The sequence below is a fragment of the Heliangelus exortis genome, chromosome 15, assembly GCF_036169615.1.
Source record: "Heliangelus exortis chromosome 15, bHelExo1.hap1, whole genome shotgun sequence".
Taxonomy (NCBI): Eukaryota; Metazoa; Chordata; class Aves; order Apodiformes; family Trochilidae; genus Heliangelus; species Heliangelus exortis.
In genome coordinates, this window is record NC_092436.1 from 11,318,535 (window position 1) to 11,338,338 (window position 19,804).

The 19,804-nt window shown below is 38.2% G+C and overlaps 2 protein-coding genes across 3 annotated transcripts in view; one reads left to right on the forward strand and one right to left on the reverse strand.

Annotated features, from left to right (window-relative positions):
* FABP6 (fatty acid binding protein 6) overlaps positions 1–19,804 on the reverse strand; it is a 452,944-nt gene that overhangs the window by 239,615 nt on the left and 193,525 nt on the right. The window lies entirely within an intron of this gene.
* ATP10B (ATPase phospholipid transporting 10B (putative)) overlaps positions 4,122–19,804 on the forward strand; it is a 42,962-nt gene continuing 27,279 nt past the window's right edge. The window contains exons 1-4 of one of the 2 annotated variants that reach the window (XM_071758589.1): positions 4,122–4,410; positions 5,359–5,553; positions 16,324–16,528; positions 18,648–18,733. In XM_071758589.1, the coding sequence (XP_071614690.1) occupies positions 4,130–4,410; positions 5,359–5,553; positions 16,324–16,528; positions 18,648–18,733 (767 nt within the window). In that variant the 5' untranslated portion in view covers positions 4,122–4,129. Of the gene's footprint in view, positions 4,411–5,358; positions 5,554–6,943; positions 7,817–16,323; positions 16,529–18,647; positions 18,734–19,804 lie in introns of those variants that run through there. The other variant, XM_071758588.1, reaches the window with a different exon arrangement.

The window sequence follows — 19,804 nt, forward strand, 5'->3', positions numbered from 1 at the left end:
GCAGTACTGAAGCATCACGAGCTAGATAGGGAAAAAAAACAGCCACTTCAGTAAATGTATGTGGAAAAAATCAAAACTTCAAGGGTTCTTTCAATTACATGTCTTGTAAAAACGTAAATCAAATGGGTGTGAACATATAAAATACTCTAGAATTTTGGAAAAGGGATGTTATGAAGCTCTTTCTAAGGGCTGAGGCATGTTAGATACATTGCCAGAGGAATGCAATATTTTTAATGGATTTTCTACCATATAGAAAACAACTGGCACAGCACACCAAAGTGCCAGTAAATTGGAAGATTCTTGTAAGCAGCTGGCTGAATTTTAGAAAATTGATAGTTTTACAGAAGAATATATCTTTGAGTTCTTCTTTCTTGCTAAGTTACCTTCTAACATTGATGGCAAGTTTAGGCTCCTTTTTATTCTTACTTATCCAAAATTATAAGTAGTATTTTTGGTTTTGCTATCTTTTCATTCCCAGCACCAAAATTCATATGTCAAGAAAGGCATTATCTTGCTGCTTTGACTGTGCATCCAGCTATATAATTTACCCCCCATGTAATATTTGCTTAGGTTTGCATTATTTATGTTACCAAGTCTCCTGTGACATTTAATTCCATGGTGGTACCAACTGACTTCTGTCTTCAGGGATGTTTATAATCATTGTGTTTTCAGTAAAGGGTTGATTTCCAAACTGAATAAACCCACGTCATTCCTTCGTTGATTGATTTACTAAGTAAATATTTAGAGATGGGGTGGAGAGAGACACTTTCTTGAAGCAGACTTCTCATTGTGATTTCTGAAGCTGTAAAAAAAGTTTCCCAGAGGAAATTGTTGAAGATATGCAGCTACTTATGTGTAAAACTACTGTAATTAATCTTGTCTTGTTTTTAGTAACATGCCTGAAACTACTGTTGTTGTTTTTTTCATTTGTAATATTTAAGGAATTTCAGCCTATCTTGATGTATCTCAGGTAGGGAAAGAATTTGATGCTCTGGTAGGTTGTGTGTAACTCATGTATGTAGCTCTGCTACATGTCTGTTAAATTCAACATATATATAAAGGTGTATGTAGCACAGTGTGTATCTGAGTCACCAAAAAAAAAATAAAAGCTGAATGTCATCTTGCCTTCAATCAATAGTTAATATGGATTCTGGGAGATCCTGTCTACAGATTAAGTTGTATTATAATTTTATTCAGTTCTGCATGAAGCCAATGGAGCTTTAGGTTGTGTGTGCTAATACAGCACCTTCAAATGGTTGATTTTCCTCAGTAAATAAGCACCAAGTATGGTGAAATCCAGACACAAGGAATTCTGTCATCCTGTCTGCTGTACTTCCAGTCCTCTCATGTTTGTAGTTTAAATCTGGTATCTTATGGAGAAAAAGTTCTTGAGTTGCAAGCCTTGTAAAAATAGAGGTGTTCCACCAGCTGTCCAACCCAGTGTGCCACACTTCTCATTGTGTCTGGGTGTTTCTTTTGTCATGGCTCACATGCAGCAAAACCACAATAAAATCAGTGTCATTCCATCCTGCTAAGAGACAGCTGCTTGCTGTAGTCTTGTCACAAGGCTCTCACAAGTCCTAAAGGAAGCTTTAGTTTTCTTCTCCTGCCTACCAGCACAACTCTCTCACTGATGTTTTGAGGACCCCCCCAAGGAAGACAGGACAAAAGCAGAGTGAAGCAGAGCCTGATGTTCCAGTTTAGGTTCAGCACACCCTTATCAGAGCACTATTCCCCTCCCTTGCAGACCATCTGATGTGCAGGATGTGGGATGGGATGCTGCCTTCATGCTGCTTTATTGACCATTCTGCAAGCCCTGGACATCAGTCCTTGTGGTCCTGCATGAACATGACCTTCAGGGATCAAGCCCACTCCATATAAGCCCAACCCGTTATCAGACTGGCTGCTGCTTTACCTTACAGGGGCTCATCTTTCAACAGGTGAATAAAATTACTGTAGACACATGAAGGCATCTAAAACCCAGGGGTGAAAGGAGGCATTCCAGTCTGTGGAACACAGCAGGAGTAATGGTAAATTCTGTTAAAAACTCCTTTTACTTGCTTGTTGGGTTGTTTGCCTCCCCCTGCATATTCCCATCAATTTGTAGTTGAGTGCTCCTATCAAGGTAACATGGCGTTAAGTCTGGATTCATGATATTGGGACTTAATTTTGTATCAACTGAAACAGTATTTACAAGTTTCTGATAGGCATAAATTAGCCCTGCTCAACATTGTAGAGGATACCCAAGCACTACTCAGCAATCTGAACTCTGAATTGATGCTTTTTTCAGCAGTCAGTAGCTAATTGTTTATGGGCAATACTTGTTTGCTGACGAAATATTATACTTTGAATATTTTAGTGAAATTCTGCACAATATATTATTTCCCTTCCAAGAGTTACTCACATTTTTACTCACTTACTACACTACATATTTTTAAATATGAGAAAGTTTTCTTCCAAAGGAAATCATATCTCACATATGGTAAAATGTAGTGACGTGCGGTAACCAGGTGCCAATAATTGCCAGGTAGTGGGCTTGACCTCGTGTGAAGTCCACCTGTGCCTAATTAGGGCAGGCCCCTACTGCGCATGAGGAGGATTAGGGGGCCAGAAAAAGGTTCACACCTGGGTGGTGCAGCCGGCTAGCGCGCTCATACAGCAAACCCGAGCAACGCGGGTTCGAGCCTCACCCTACTGGTGAAGAGCTCTAGTGGCGCAACCAAGTTAGTGAGACAAAGCTCCAGTGCCGCAATCAGGTTAGCACAGTGCCCTCAGAAGCAGTTAAAAAAGTGGCCAACCACCCCCTGGCTACGCCAGGTGTGAGCCTTCTATTGGCCCCCTAATCCTGCTGATGCGCAGTAAGGGCCTGCCCTAATTAGGCACAGGTGGGCTTCACACGAGGTCAAGCCCACTACCTGGCAATTATTGGCACCTGGTTACCTCATGTCACTACAGTAAAAGGTATGATTTTTGGAAGAGGAAGCTGAAAAGCAGAGATAAAAAAAGGACTCACTTGTAATAAAGGTATCAACCATTTCAAAGGTTTAATGTATATGAAATGTGTTTATTAGACCAGTACAAACATGAACAGATATTCTCAATCTGCCTCAAATAAGGCTGCTGCTAAATAAAATTCTAACCAGTTCTTCACTGAATAAATCTAAGTTACCATTATCTATGTTTAAATATTTTTTTTCTCTCTATTTCCCACAGTCTGAGTGAGATGGGTTCAGTTCAGGTGTTTTGTTGGGAGGAACTTTGAAGCTGCACCAGGCCAATGCCTTTTTCTGTTTGCTTTTTCACAATTACTGGCTCATTGTTGTAGGACAGCTTCCAGTCCTCACACTCCTGCTGTTGGATTGGCATTTTCCAGTGTTTAAATTGAGCATAATAATTGTACACACCTGCCCTGCAGGAGCCTGAGCATCCTGCCTGCTGGATCCCAGTCACAGCTGTGGATGTGTGGACAAGTCAGAAGACAAATATTCAATGAGAATAGGATTAGTATTGGGAGATTTGATTCCTTTATCTCTCCAACCAATAAAGCATCCATTGTTTAAGTGCTAGCTGGCATGTGCCATTTAAATCAGATTTCTGTGTAGACTCTGGAAAACTCTGAGTGTAAATGAGATTAAGCTGATGTTGCAGGTCCTAATTTTCTGAGCTGTTAAGATTCAACACCTGAGCAAGTGTCTTTGTAAGAGAGTGTGAATAGAAGTATTTTAAGAAAGTCTGAGATGTTTGAAGAAAAATGCTTGAATAGATTTGGTGGCACTTTATGGCTGAGGAGAATGATACAGAATTTGTGGTTGAAAAGCTATTGTTCACCTCATTTAAATTGGCTCTATCTGTTATTTTACTGTTATAACATACAGAAAATAGATTTGGGATTTTTTTTTTTTCCCCAGAGCAAGAAATAGATTTTTCCATCTCAGAGATTTTGTTGTATCTTTTCTTCTGGGCTTTCTCTCTTGAGCAGACTTGAAGACTGAACATGTAATGCACTGAGCAGTAGTATTGTTTGCTGCTTTATAAACCTCTGCTAGCAAGATGAGAAGTGAGTTTTCTACCAGAAGGGAATTGGTTTTCAGTTCTTGTCATGCATTTGCCTTTCAGCCTGACATCCCTGATGTGCATGGCTTTGTCTGTGGACTCTGCTTTGTACCGCTGGCAGCGACCAGGAGCTCCAAGTCCCTCCCAGACTTTATCAGAATCATCACCTCTGCTGGTTCCTGTCAGAGACAAACCAAAGCTTCACTTGAAAAAATGGAGGATTGTGTTTCCCAACAAAAGGGGAAAAGGGAAAGACTGGAAACAAACTTCTATGCTTTATTCTGGAAACAGGATACAGACCACAAAGTATACATGGGTCACGTTTTTACCCCAGAATCTTTTTGAGCAGTTTCAGAGGTAAAATAACATTATTGATACATAAGATTTTAAAACTCTCCATTCAAGGGTAATGGAGAAGGGCACATTGCTAGAACTTAAGTGATGATTATTTGTAGCCAAATGTCCCTGGATTCACACTGGAATGGAGGTTTAAAGCTTGTTGTGCTGGTGCTGAGGCTCTTGCACTGAATGCTGCAAGAGTTTTCTATGCAGAAATGTCACATTTTTATTTTAAAATCCTTCTGTTTCTGTGCTGAATAAACCTCTAATTTTTAAGAATATGTAAACGTATTCATTGGATGTGTTGAGACACCTATGAAATTCTTTAGATTTCAGAGGCTTCATAGATTAATTTTAGAACATTGTTATTGGCATGGAAATTACTTTGCTGACTTATAATCAGTCCTCACGAGTACAAAGGTTCTGGGTCAGGTTTCTTTCCAAGTGATAATTTGAAATTATGCACCCCCTCACCCCAGCATAATGAATCATGTTAATATTATGTCCAGGGAAATATCATGATTATGAAAATAAATAAAATTTATATATCCATATAGTTTTGAAGCTTTCATTCTATATATTAGATTTATACATTCATAATCTGAACTTCCAAGTGTAGAATCCTACATGGGGATGTTTCCATAATGCTGAACATGTGAGGTTTTACACCCATTCTGTTACATTGGTTTGGGTTTTTTTAAGTTGTTTTTTATTTAGTTGGTTGGGTTTTTTGCTTTTGTTTTATTTTACACTTATTTTCAAGACTGAGGCAGTGGGAGATTGTTAAAGAAGTTTTAGCTCCTACAGATAATTAGTTAAGTAACTGATTAATTCATTCAGGGAAAAGAAGAGAAGGGTAGAGGTGGGAAATTACTAATGTTCCTTTGACACAAAATGGGGGCTGTTCATTAAAAAAAAAGACATTCTAATTTATGACTACTTTCAATTTCTTTTACACCTTTTCAGGCTGGGCAATCTTTATTTCTTCTTTCTGGTGGTTCTGAACTGGTTGCCACAAGTGGAAATTTTCCATAGAGAGATAATTGTGCTGCCTCTGATTGCGGTGCTGCTTGCCAGCATGGTTAAGGATGCTATTGAAGACTATAGGAAATATCAACTTGATAAGATGATAAACTTCTCTAAAACCAGGATATATGACAGGTAAGCAAACTAAGCCAATTATTTTTGTTTGTGTTTGATGTGGTGGAAACTGCTTGTGTCAATTTGCAGTAATTCCCTCACAGACTCTGGAGTACAGTAAGTCTGGAAATCTGTTATAAAAAAGCTTTCTTCTGCCTTTAAAAATTCCTTGTTTATCTTATTTAAATCATCCTGATATCACTGAAGTTTTGTTTCATATCACAGCATTGGATGCTGATATACAAGTTTTCATTCCAAATGAGCTTGCCAACCCACACAACATCCTCTCCAGGTATGTCATGTACCATCACTCCAGCTGAATGATCTTCAGGAAAAATTAGATTTATGCCAAGTCTAGAAGGATTACTGGGGCTGTTTAAGAAATTGGAGAAGTGCCTTTTAGATGTTTCATGCTAAAGCCATTAATAAAACATTAATAATCAGCTATATTCCAGGTCAAGCATAACCAGGAACAGAAAAAAAATATTGTAGGATTTCCAGTAAACATAAGGGATCAATCCAGGATGGTTTCGCTTTTATATGGTACAACACCTGCAGTAAGCTGCAATGTTTGCTCAATACTGACTCAGAAGGAAGAAATACTGTCATGTGCAATTCTTATTGCAACATTCTGATTTCATCAGAATTTCTTGTCTAAATACTAATTTGGCTTGAGACTACTTAGCCTGTCACTTCATAATGCAATAGACCTGAGTTTTTGTTTCAAAGATGTTTAAATGTTTGAGTCTCTTCCTTTTTGATCTCTCCTTATGCTGCTGGCCATGGAGAAAACATTACTACAGTCTGTGCACACCTGGTTAACCCCAGTCACTGCTTCACAGTTGTGTGTCAGGAGCACAAAGTCCAATAGGGAAGAAGAAGAAACGAGAGGCTGGGAGGGATTTCTGGATGAATGAGGGGTGCTTTGAGTTTCCAGAAGCAAGAGGGGGATCAGGCTGAGGGATAACCAAGGTAAACTGCCCTACAGGTTTTTTTTTTTAAAAAAAAAAAAAAAAAAAGCTATGTGAAACTCACCTGCTATAAATGTAGCATCCCATATGATTGATTTCTTTGTCTAATTTATATCGCCGAAAGTCTTCCCAAGCACCTTTGATGGCTGTGATGGCCATTATAGCACAAATTGGGATCACAGAAACTCTGTATCAACCTGCCTCTGTATCATTCTCCCATCTACCAAATCCTTTGCATGGTTAGAGGGGCTGGGTTGTTGGTTTAATAATCCATGTTACGGCCATTTAAAACAAAGAGTAGGTAGAGGAAGTAAAGAGAGCAATAGTGTCTTTACTACTGTTTATGGCAATTTTTTTGTTGACTTCTGAGACACAGAGCTCTGCCCATTACCTTTGAACTTCCGGGCTACTCCCAGGCTTATAAATTCATTCTGAAACTCATGGAGTGAACCCTGAAAACTGCAAAGTTCTTTGCTTTGTCACTGCTCTGGGTTAGCACCGAGATGCTTGGTGTGAGCAGGTAATCCCTGCCAGAGAAATGCTCTGCACGGGGCCTCCAGGCAAATGCTGACAGCACCCACAAAGAATTTGGGGTGCTTTTGTCATATGTGAGGTGCAGCCTCCCCGTCAGGCTCCAGATGTGAGGCTGAGTCAGGATGATACCTGAGCCAAGGCAGGTGGAGGTTGCAGTCAACCGGGAGGCAACCCTGGGATTCAGACCTCTTGAGTCTTCTCTTCAGCACCTGGGAGATGATCTGGGTTGTTGAACTCTTGTAATTTTGTTGGAACTCTGGTAAGTTTGGTGGCAAGATGTCAAGGAGTAGTGTTTCAGGGTGCTTCTCTTGGATGGTATGGAAAAGACATTTCTTCAAGGAAAATAGCTGTCGATGGGATGCTCCAGACACTGACATTCAGAATGAAGACTTGGAGAAGAGAGGAAAAGGAAAGAAAAGAAAGAAGAAAAATGAAAATAAACGAGTGATCGTCTCCAATTTGCCCTTTGGAAGTAAGAAGTGGAAGGAAAATCCAAACAGATACTATGACTCCAATAAAATTAAGACCACAAAATATACCATCTTGACTTTCCTCCCTAAAAATATCTACGAGCAGTTTCACCGCTTTGCCAATATTTATTTTGTGGTTATTGCTTTGCTGAATTTTGTGCCAGTGGTGAATGCTTTCCAACCAGAAGTTTCTGTGATCCCAATTTGTGCTATAATGGCCATCACAGCCATCAAAGATGCTTGGGAAGACTTTCGGCGATATAAATTAGACAAAGAAATCAATCATATGGGATGCTACATTTACAGCAAGTGAGTTTCACATAGGTTGGTTTTTTTGGTTGGTTTTTTTTTGTTTGTTTTTTTTTTAAAGTTGGCTTGAGAACTTCTATCAATGGTGAATTTTTCTTTTTAAACAAAAATTAATAAACAAACTGGAAAATCACAGTTGTTAAGTAAAAAGGGGGAAAATCATAGTGAATAACATCTGATTTTTTTTTTCAATACAAGGAAAGGTATTTCCTGGTTTTTTTAAGCCTCATGTTCAGACTATGAAGGAAAGTTTGAGTTTTATGGTACTGGGGTAGTTATTTAAGCACCTTTTTTCACTGCACTCTAAGCAGCTCATAGCTACCCCAATACCATAAAACTCAAACTCAATATGCCACAATTGAGCACATGGATTTCTAAGGAATATTTAAGAGGGCTTAATTCTGTCAATATAAGATAGCACAGAACAAGATATCAAACATGTGACTTACCTGTGTCGTTAAATGACAAGAAAATGTAGCTCTTTGAACTACTTGAGAATTTTATACTAGAAACTGTAGACTAGCTTTCAATTGTATTTGTTTTACTAGTTGGTGTCTAAAATGAAACTGAGTAAAAATGCAGTATAAAAATGGGAGATGATAATGTACTTCTGTTCAGTCCTCTGTAAATGAATTAACTACATGTGTCTGTGCTCACTTCTTCAAAAAGTTTCATGACCTCTGGTTTTTAGGACTTTTAGAAGTTTGAAAATTATGTTGTATTGTATCAAAACTGTTCTCTCAGAATAGCAGAAAATGACTTCTCTCTGTTAAAAAGTATCACATCTGGGACTCAGAGGAGCAAAACTCTCCATCTTCCTGAATGTTGCTTGTCATCTCTTAAATTAATCAACTGTACTTTATAGAATGTCTGCTTTCACAAGCAAAATCTTGAGAACTCTGCCTGTGCTGACCCAGTGCTGTCGTTTCTGTTTCTTTTGTGTGTGTTTGTCAGATTTTTATTTTCATATCCCATCAGTTATACAGGAAAACTATGGGATTGCTTCTTTGGGGGCTAAACTTACCTACATATATAAATGACTTGTTAGAAAGAAAATAGCACTGCTTTCCTTGCCAAGCTGTCTAAAAAAAACAGGCATTTTACATGTCTCTCAATACCATTCATTTAGTATTTCATCTCTTTTGTAGCATGGAGACTGTCTATAATTGCAGCACTTTGGGTAGGTTGCAAAAGTTGCCTTTTCTGCCTTTCTTTGAGATTGCATTCAAGCTGGATTTGTTAATCTTTTCAATGTTGCGTTAATTCATGAGGCAATGGATAATTTGTTAACATTAGTTAAAACCAATATGAAAGAGAACAGGTGGTACAGTAGGTCACTAATAGATCTGCATGGAAATCTTATTTATTTCCCCTCTTCATAGATCAACCATGTTAATTTATATCTAAAAGCCTTTTACCAGGAGAACATGGGAAGTGAGGAATACAATAAAACTTGTTTTCTGTGAGAGAAAAATGTCCATCATGGAATAACAACATACACAGAGATCCAGATTCAGGTTCCAGCCCTGAGTACTTTCTTATGGAGAAATCTGGCAAAATTCTGTCTTGAAATTGTGTATCCTGGCTGATAAACAAGACTTTGATCTATGAATAAATCTTGACTTTCCCCAAAGTCTTGTGGTCCAAAAGGGTGATGTAAGGGAAACAAAAGTGAGGAGAATTTCAGACTACAGCATTCATCTTGTCTGGAAAAACTATGAGTAATTACAACTGCCATCAGATCAGCACCTACAGCTTATTATGCAATGAATAATTTTAATCAGGCTTCTCTAGCGCTTGGGAAGCTGATATTTCTTGTTCTTCTTGCTAGCTGCAAAGTCATGGAAGAGCATGATGTCTTCTGATTTCTTTGCTTATGAATCATCTGCTGGAGGTAATTTTTTAACATAGGTGAAAGTCTTTTCTGAAACACTGCAAATTTTGCTAGTCTTCTGGCAGCAAAATCTTTTTAATAGAACAGATAATCTTCTATCCTAAGATAAGAAATTACTTAGATTTTAAAAGTTAATATTGGAGTATATTGTCTTTATTTCAGATTTCAATAACGAGAATTTTTGTCCCTGTTCCAAAAGAAATATGAAGGTAGAATAATATTTTCCAAGTGCTGAATGTTTTGAAAAATTTTCTTGAAGACTGGGAGAAAAGCAGTAACTTGCCTTCTTTCATCAGAGAGCAAGGGAAATTGAATTTAAATTGGCTGCTCTGTAAACACATTTCTTTTAATTTTCTTTAATTTTCTTTTCACTTCTTTTCCACATCAGCTGGAATGCATAATCTGGTCTGCTAGTCAAATGAAGGAAAAGGCTCTTGAAATAATATATTTAAAGAATATTTAATTGAGAGAATGGGAGACAATTAATAAGAAAGTGTCTCAGGCAAATGCAATAACTAAGATTTGATTGTGGAGATCTTTATTTCTGAACAGAAACTTTAGTAATCATATTAATTGTGTGCAAACTGTTGTATGAACAGAACAAATCACTCAACACCAAAAGAAAGAACAAAAAACTGAACTGTAACCTATATTCAGTTGCCTCCTTTCCCCTGGTATTCTTTATAATATATTCTCTCTGCTTTGAAATTTCCCAAGAAAGAGGGCTTCCATTACTACAAAATGTGACTGTCAAAGCATTTACTATTGTATTATGCTCTATTATCTCTAATTGCATTCAGATTCCTCAAGTCACCTGGTTTCATGCTACCCTAATTAACTATTCTTCATCCATGACATTTAATTATAATTGGCAAATATGGGTGATTTTTATCATGCTTGTTTTGCCACTCCCAGGCACCTTTTAGTCACGATCTGTATATAGATCACTCTTTCATCTTTCTTGTCAGTCAGCCCCTCCAAACCCACTGTGGTTTCTCTTCTCTTAACTCTCACCAGTTTGTCGTTAACTGACATGCAACAGGGACTGGCACTGGATATTGTATACAAACCTGTAAGATATTGTCACCCCAGCAGTTGCTAAAACTTATTTCATTTTCTTGAAGTTCTGTAGTGTTCAAGGAATTACTTGATACATAATTAATGTATGGCCTGCTTCTTATATACCCCCTCGTTTAGGCCGGTAAATATTCCAGCACATCCAGACAGGTTTTTACATCAGTTTCACACTCCTGGAAGATTTAATCTAAATTTTTCTCAGTAGATACTCAGATCCAAATGCAAGGACTGGGCACAATTCTAGATGGCAGAGCAACACACTTGGCTGAGTGCACATACAAGTAGCAGCAGCCATAAAAATATTATTTGAGCTGTTGACATCACTTAATTTTAAGCACCAAACTTGCCTATCTGAAGCAGTGACTCAGATAAACCTTCTTTATATGCCTTGACTCACCCTGTGGAGTTGTCAGGAAACTATTAAGTCAACAGGGATCTTAAATGAGAGCCTGATTACTCTCTGTTGAAAGAGTTCTGTGATGCTTTCAGGCTCTGTGGTTTTCAGGTAGTTCCTACAAGCATCAGCCTCTTCTTCTCTCCAGGTCCACTGATGTCTGTGATACAAAAAAGTCAAGCTGGCCTTTGCTCTGATTTTTATCTTCTTACTGTAAGATTTTAGAGACTTAGAGACTTCTGCATCAGCACTAACTCTGGGGTAGTTCTAGAGCAGTGATGTAGAAATGAGGAAAAAAAAAAAGTACTTCCCTTTGTGTTGCACAAAGTCAGAACTGCTAACAGCTGAAAAACTGGGGATGGCTCAAGCTAGACTCACTGGTTTGAAAGAGAATTCAAGTATTTCAGTTTACTGAAGTTTTTAAAATCAGGATTAGAGTAATTGTTTAGGAAATCTCAACTTTGCTTCATTGAAATATTAATTATTTCTTTTAAAACTAGCATTATTAATGAGATGTAACAGCTGCAGGATTATTATCTGCTATGACATTGCAACTCCATCAGAAAATTCAGTGCCTATCCTCTACTTGAAGACAAACTTGATTCTGCTGTTCTGTGTGGGATTATCTCTGGCAGAGGGAATCCTCTGCTCCAGTTCTCAGTCATCCATATAACCTCTGTGTGTACTTCAGGTGCCATGGCATTTTTGTACCTAGTTTTTCTATGGATACCAGAATTAAGAGTAGGATTTACTGAAAGCAAAGACAAGCTGAGGCTTCTTTCAAACTTCCAGTGAGCTGAGCAAATGGCCTAAGCCAACTATACACTCAGGTTTGTTATATCTTCAGCACTCAGCTGGTCCAGGCAGCAGCACTTAAAAGTCAGAAAGCTGCTGCCAGCAGTTCTTGTCAGTCAGTGTGGATTCCTACATTGAGGATCCTTGGTCTCTGTGGACAAAAATCATTAAATACAGTACTAATGCTACCACCTGATGGTGCATTGCTTTATTAGAGCTTTCTTCAAGACCTATTACCTGCCAAGGCATTTAAAGCTGCTTCACAGAAAAGTTGAAGTGGTTTTGCAGCCATCAGCAGAAGCTAATGACTGAAGACAAAGAGCAAATAAATTAGAACCTCTGGTTTTGGCTCAAATACCTGCAGAATCATGACATCATGGTATTAATTTTCATCTGAACTCAATTTTTAAAATTCCATTCATACCTGTATGGGAGCAGGTTTCTAGCAGCTGACCTCAGGAGCTCTGTGGGCACGTAACAAGATGGCTGGAGCAAAAGAGGTGATCTGGGATCTGGCTTGCAGAAGCTTCATAAGTTAATAAACTAATGATTACCAGTCATTAGGGAACTGATCTTGGAGTTACCTACTCATTCCAGCTGGTGCCAGGCAGAATCAAGACAATAGCATTTTGTTCAAGGCAGTATTTTAAAAAAATTATATTACAGAAGTTGAATACAGGCTTCCTTTCTTTGGGGGAGAGTAATTTCCTTGGTATGAAGCTCTAGTGAGTTTGAGCACATAAAAACATAGGATATGTTGCTAGCATTAAAGTATTTGGAATACAAAAATGGTATACAACTAAAGAGGTATTTTATTAGAATTTAGAAAATTTTTACTCCTATTATCTTTAAAAGATGCTCATTGCTGTCTTAGAGTACTACTCAAATCCTGGAAGAGAGGTTGACACCATGGGGAAAAGCTGTAGCTGCTTGCAAATGGGGGTTTGTGACAAAATCAAATGCTGCTAAGTGACAACATTCATAGATGCTGCTGGGCTGATGTCCACGTCACCCAAAACCCCTTCCCAGCTACTGTAATAATAATGTGACAGAAGTTGATGAATCAACATGGGCAATCCAGCGCCTTCTCATGCTCAAAAGATGAGCTCAGCAGTACTGCCAACCAAGCTGCACTGTACTCTGATTTATGGGCCGGTTTCAGAATCACTTCCTTTCTAGTCTAGTGCTTTCCTCAAGTCCTAAATCTGCTCCTTTGTTGTCAGTTTTATGGCCCTGGTTCCAAACTTTGAGGCCATGGCCATAAGGTGGTCTTTGAAAACAACTGGTGATTTTTTTTTTAATTTCATATAAAAGTTGTAGTAATCTTTGGTAACATCAAATGTGGGGGGTTTCTATTTCCAAAAATGCACTGTAATGGGTAAGTAGCTGTGTGATTCTACCTGTTGTCTCTGTAGAACTGAGAATGTCAGAAAATGAGCGTATTTTATAAAGTAAGTGATGCTTGGGGTGTCATTTTCAAATATAGCGAGTACACTGGGAAGTACTAGCAAATTTACTTACAATAAAGTAAAAACATTGGGGTTTATATATTTGTGATTCTGGTATTTTTTTCCTAAGTGTGGTAGCCTAGAGGCAATTTAGGGGGTGAAAGACAGAGCAGACAACATCTTTACTTCCAGCTGCCAAGGATGTTTAGATGGAACTTGCAGTAATTCAATGGAGTAAGATTCACTGAACTAGTTTGTTGATAAGATACTTCCAGGTGATAAAGATTTCTGAATAACTTTCCCTAAGACAATTTAGGAGTCATAGGCATGCTGTAGAGTGTATATGAAAAATTACTTCTATTTAATCTTCTCTGGGGAGCAGAACAATAAGTATTTTCTCCCATTCATCATCCATTTTGACCCAATTTCTGTTTGAAATTTATATTCATTGAACCCAAGGTTGTGAAATGAAATTGTTGACACAAATTCAATAATGTATTCATTATTCTCCAACCACAGCAGGACTTTTTAAATGATCCTTTCTTCTCTTAAATGACTACATAAGAACTATTTATTTCAGTCCTTCTGGTCAGACATGAGGAGTGCAATAGCAAATTCTGGCAGACTCCACTTTGTTTAAAGGTAACTGCAGCTTTTTTGTCTTCTCTACCCTCTGATGGGTATCATGCTACCCAGTATAAGAGAGTAGCAAGGGAACACTTTTTAAGTGTGCTGCTGATAAATTGACTGGTACAGGAGAGAAGGTACTGAGAAACTTTCATCTTGGATCATGCCTCTGATGTGTCACAGTCCTGATGCCACATGCATGAATTGGGTTTCCAGCTTTCCACCTATTGAAAACCTCCACATCTTCTTTATCTTATTGGATGGTTGAGTTTGCCCTTTCTATATGTTTCTCATCACATTATCTTAGATTTAGGAAGCTCCTCTATTTATTTAGCAACCAGAGGTGGTGCCATGAACTTTAATCACTGAACAGAATGTGGGGAGTGTTCCCAGTTATGAGAATGGCTAAAAGGAAACTGCTTCTTCATTCAAAAAATCTTGCTAGGCAACTGGGCCAGTTGCTATGAGGTGTCCCAGGTTCCCTGTGAAGTGCTTTTCTTCCTTTCATCCATTGGTAATTCTCTACAAAGTTGTAGAAAACCTTTGTACTGCAGGAAATTGTTAGTCTTACAGCTCCTGCTGAGTCATTCTTTCAGGGGCAGAAAGTGTGTTTCTTTACCAAATTCAGGGCAAGTTTGGAGAGAGGAACAGTGTTTGGGATTCACAGGTTTGGGATTCTAGTAATTCCTGAACTCCAGTACCTGTGCTAAATAAGACTTTTCCTGAAAGAGGTCATTTGACTTTTCTGGCTCACCATCTCCTCTGTAATTAGTGAATGGGCAGAACCTGAAGCTTCATGTTTAATGTGTGTTTCATAGGGAACTGTTGAAAAAATACTACAAATCTGTCATTTCTGTGGATTATTTTTGCTAACCTGGTTTCTTAAGACTGATGTGGCAAGACAGCCATGTGGGTAAGGCCCCTCTTTAGCTTTTTGTGAGCAGAAAACATCAGAAGTGGGTTCCAGAAACACCAGAGCTGGGCAAGATTTCACCTACAGAGAGGTCAGATTTCCCTGTAGAAGTCATAGTAAACATTATATGCAATTTATGCTTGGCATCAAAGTTCTAGTATAGCAAGACAAGCCATCTGGTTGCCCTAAACTGCTCTCATTTTTGTGTTTTAAACAAACAAATTAAAAAGTTCTACTTGGAAAACATTTGACATGCAAACATTTCATAGTTATATAGTTGTTTTGCTATATTAACATTAGTATCTACCTTGTAGAGCAATAAATTCTCAACTTGTACCTGCTTAAATAGTTTTCAAATAGACACTGATCTGAAATTTTATTTTTAAATTAACTTACAAAAAACCTCTGTTCTTCAGTGTGGTCTTTTATGTCTGTTCTTGAGCAAAAAATTGAAGGACAGGCAGATAAGCAGAGTCAAACAAAAAAAGAATGAAATATTCAGGAAGGGAAAAGTAATGAAATGAGGAAGAATTAAAGCCACAATGCCAGTATTTAGTAAGCACTTCACATCTACCATTAAAAGGATTAAAATAGTTCGGTTTTTGGGGGTTCTTTAGCTTCCATAAAATGTAGATTATATGCAGGGAAGAACACAAAATTATACTGGGAAGTACACAAGATTTAACCTTTGCAGGAAGTAATTATTTCACATTACTTTACAGATAAGGATAACAACCAAGTTTTCCTGACATCATCAGGCTGGCTCTTCCTTTACAGAAAGCCAGGAAAGTAGGTTAGCAGGAAGCAGATTTTGGCCTGACTCTGGAGCAATGCTTGGATGTGTGCTTTGAACTGTAGCAAAACACTTTATCTGCTGTATCACTGCTCCCCTTCTCATGATACAAACGCTTAACTGAAAGACAGTATACTTCAGGCAATGGATGAGGGTGATTAAAAACTTAAGCAAAAATGAAACTGAGTCAATACAAAAAGCCTGTTACTGTCTGTCAGCTAAAGTATCAGGAGCATTTTCCCTCTTCCAGAGCAAGACATAAAAGGATTCAATTATTCATACTGAAAAAATAACTTCTGAGTGTTAGAGGAACTGGGCCATTGTTGCCCATGCAGTTTTCCCATTAAGTAACTTTAAAGGTTATTGTGCAGTTTTCTTAAACGATTAAGAGCAGTTGAAGGATCAATTATTAAAAAGGTGATGCCAAAAAAAGTTTTCTGTTTCCTGAATCAATGGGTACCGGTTTGTTGATGAAATAGTAACTTCTTTTCCTTAAAACCCAAGGAAATTTCTTCTTTTTTTTTCATTTCTTCTTTTTTTTCCTTTTCCTGTTTTTAATATAACAGGGAAGAGCATGCTTACATTGAGAAGTGCTGGAAAGATGTCCAAGTGGGGGACTTTGTGCAGCTGCAGTGTAATGAGACCATCCCAGCTGACATCCTCCTGCTCCACTCCTCTGATCAGAATGGGATCTGTCACCTGGAAACTGCCAACCTTGATGGGGAGACCAACCTTAAACAACGACAAGTTGTCATGGGCTTCTCCAACCAGGTAAATCTGCTGAAAATGCAGCCCATGCAGAGCAGGGATGTCCCAAGTTCTGGCAGGCTGGTTGCACTGATCCAGCCATGAGAGCATTTTGCTGTTGGAGCTAACATCCCATCCAGAAGTATGTCCCAGAAGATTTTTGTTATTCAGGCACAGGAATGGCTGCATAAAAAGGAAAATTTCCTCAGATGTTTGTGGCTTGCAGCAGACTGCATTAATAAGCAGCAACAGCCAGTACTGCTGCTTGGTCAGCCCCAAGTCTGCCCTGTGTACAAGCCACCCATACACCACAGGTTGTCACAGCATGAGATACATTCCCCAGCAAACCGCTGCTGCCCAGTGAATTATTTCTCCATGGAAACTGGAGGGCATCTCATGGTTCCTTTCCCAAACTGGCCACAGGATTCCTTATGGATTTGGTTTCTCTGCTGCAGCTGCTGCACTGCTTCTGTTTGCTGAGCAGGTAGAGCTATGGCAGTTCAACTGGGAACTGCTCTAGGGCACAATAAGCTCTAATGAACTAATGCAATCATTTATAGGAGTATAAGAAGCAATTGGACTCAAATTAAAATGTGACAAGTTAAATACAATTGCTGTGTTTGACATCATTTTGTTAGCAGAGCTTCAGTCTGGATGCTTAAAGCCACTTTTTTTTCCCCCAGCCCCTTCTCTTGACTTATGTTAGATAAATCTGAAATGAATAAAGAAATATGGCTTAAGGAGAGTTGTATTTGTTACCTTTTAAAATATCTTCTCAAACAACAGAGCAGTTTTTAAAATAATGCAGAGCAAGTTTACGGAGTTGTAGGGGAATATTTTGTTCCAGTGGAATCACTCCAGCAGATAAAAAAATTAAGAAACCTGGAAGGTATATATAAGAATTTCATATGTTTATGTACCATTAGTACCAGTGTCACTAGGAAGATATTTTGGGGACCAATAATATAAGGAAATACTCTTGCAGTCTGGCAAATCTTTTGCAATTTCCCATGAAGGATCCCAGGATTTGCAGTTTCTGAAGGAGTCCAATCTCTGGATGTCTCTTTTCCTGCAGAAAAAGGCAGGGAGGTTGAGCAGCAAATTGGATTTCCAGCTTTCTTAACAGGAGGAATTTGGATTAAAGTGAGTCTCAGTACTTTTAAACGTTTTATGGCACAGCAATAATGATTCACATATCTTACATCTCATTTTTATTACACATCCTTAATCTAAAACAAAAGTTTTGAGTATTTTTTCAGTTAAGAAAAAAACACCACTTATGGCAGTCAAGTACCTCTTATGCTGCCTGCTTTCCAGACTGCTTCCTGCAGTCCCAAACCCAAACCTGTTTCTTCAAACACAGGGGAAATCAAGCAAAACCCTATGTCACAGTTCAGCTCCAACCTCTTTTTGAGGGAGCACAGCCTGAAAAACTCTGTCTTGGTTTTTCTCTCTGAAAGGTTTGAACTGGACCTACTGCCTTCCATCTTTTCATATGGTTTCTTTGTTAATTTTGGGGTTTTTTTGTTGGTGTGGGATTTTTGCTTTGGTTTTGTTTGGGTTTTGTGGGGCTTTTTTGGGGCTTTTTTGTTTGGTTCTTTTTGTTTTTTGGGTTGTTTTTGGTTTTTTGCTATTAGTCTTCTTTGAGTGTGATATATTTATTCAAATGTTTGGTTTCTTGTTTTGTGATTAGACTATCCTGGCCAATAATGTAATTCTTCTAACATACTTTAAAACCCTGAGAAATCCTGAAATTATTTTAATTTGAGCTTGCTTTTAGTTGAAGGCTGGGTTTGTTTCATAAATAACTCGAATTCTTTGTGACACTCTGTCATGAAGACAGGTTTTCACTAATTGGCATCTTACATCTTGCCCAATACACACGGTATTTTCTTCATTTTAATTTAATTAATTTCATTTTTCTTCATTTAATTTAAGCAGTTGTTGATCCAAGAGAGGAAAATCTCAGCTCTTCACTCGGTCCCCCTGAAGCTTTGCTTCAGGCTCAATGACCCAAATTCCCTCTGCCTCTTTTTGTAGGGCAAGTGCTCCAGTCCCCAACTATCTTGGTGGCCTATATGTAGTTGCTCTTAGTGTTCAGCATTCCAGGAATTCATTGGATTTGACATTTATTTTCTTGCAGAATACGTTGTTTGAACCAGAATTGTTCCAAAACACCATTGTCTGTGAAATGCCTAACAATGATCTCAACAGATTCAAAGGGTACATGTAAGTATGTGTTATCCATATTCTCCATAAATGCATTTTTTTATCTGGATGGAAAGAAAGAATTTTACAGAAATTGATGGATGTTACTGGACTCAAAAGTCAATATAAAATGGACAGTTGAATCTGTATTTTAAGGCAAGGCAAAACCAAGGCTTGACAATGAATTTGTGGTTTTTTAACACAAACTATTCTCACAAGGCTTCAGTTCTTTCAAAATTTAAACATAATATTACCCACACCTACCTAACCTTACCTGAAGGTTAGGCTACGCTAGATTTTAAATCTAAATCCTTCCTAATGTTTAAAGATACTCAGCTGCATGGTTCTAGTTCCTTCATATTTATGGTCATGAGAAAAAGGTAATTCCCAGAGCCCTACTGAACAATTTTTTTCTTTTCTTTTTCTCCTTTTTTCTCTTTTTTTCTCCTTTTTTCCACTTTTTTCCACTTTTTTCCACTTTTTTCTCCTTTTTTCTCCTTTTTTCTCCTTTTTTCTCCTTTTTTCTCCTTTTCCCCCCTTTTCCCTCCTTTTCTCTCCTTTTTTTTCTTTTTTTCTTTTTTCTTCTTTTTTACTTGTTTTCTTTTTCTTGTTTTTCTTTTTTTTTGTATAAACTTACGTGTGGGAAAAGCCTCTCTTTTCCTTCTTAATTAAATAATTCTGGCACAGGAACAACAGGGAAATCCCTGCTAGCAAATTCAGCAGATGTAAGCCCACTCCCTGACAATAATGCCAGTTTGTAGGGAATGGTTCATATCCTCAACTTCTCTTCCCCCTCCAGTTCAGGGCAGCTCTTTCCCAAGGTCCTCTTCAGAGTGGTTGTTGGTCCACGCTGCTTCCTCCAGCACACAGAGAATTGTTTGACACACATCCTGCCCCAGGCCAAATTCATGCCTGATGTTTTATACATAATTAAATTGTATGAATGTGCCAGGAACAGCTGCAAATGACCAAAACCTCTGACAGGAGTAAACCAGAGGGTTCTTTCCCCTTAGCACTGACCATGTTTAACCTGCTCTTGAGAATTCATGCCCTGTAAGAATGATTCCTCCAACAGGAATGCCATTTTCCCCT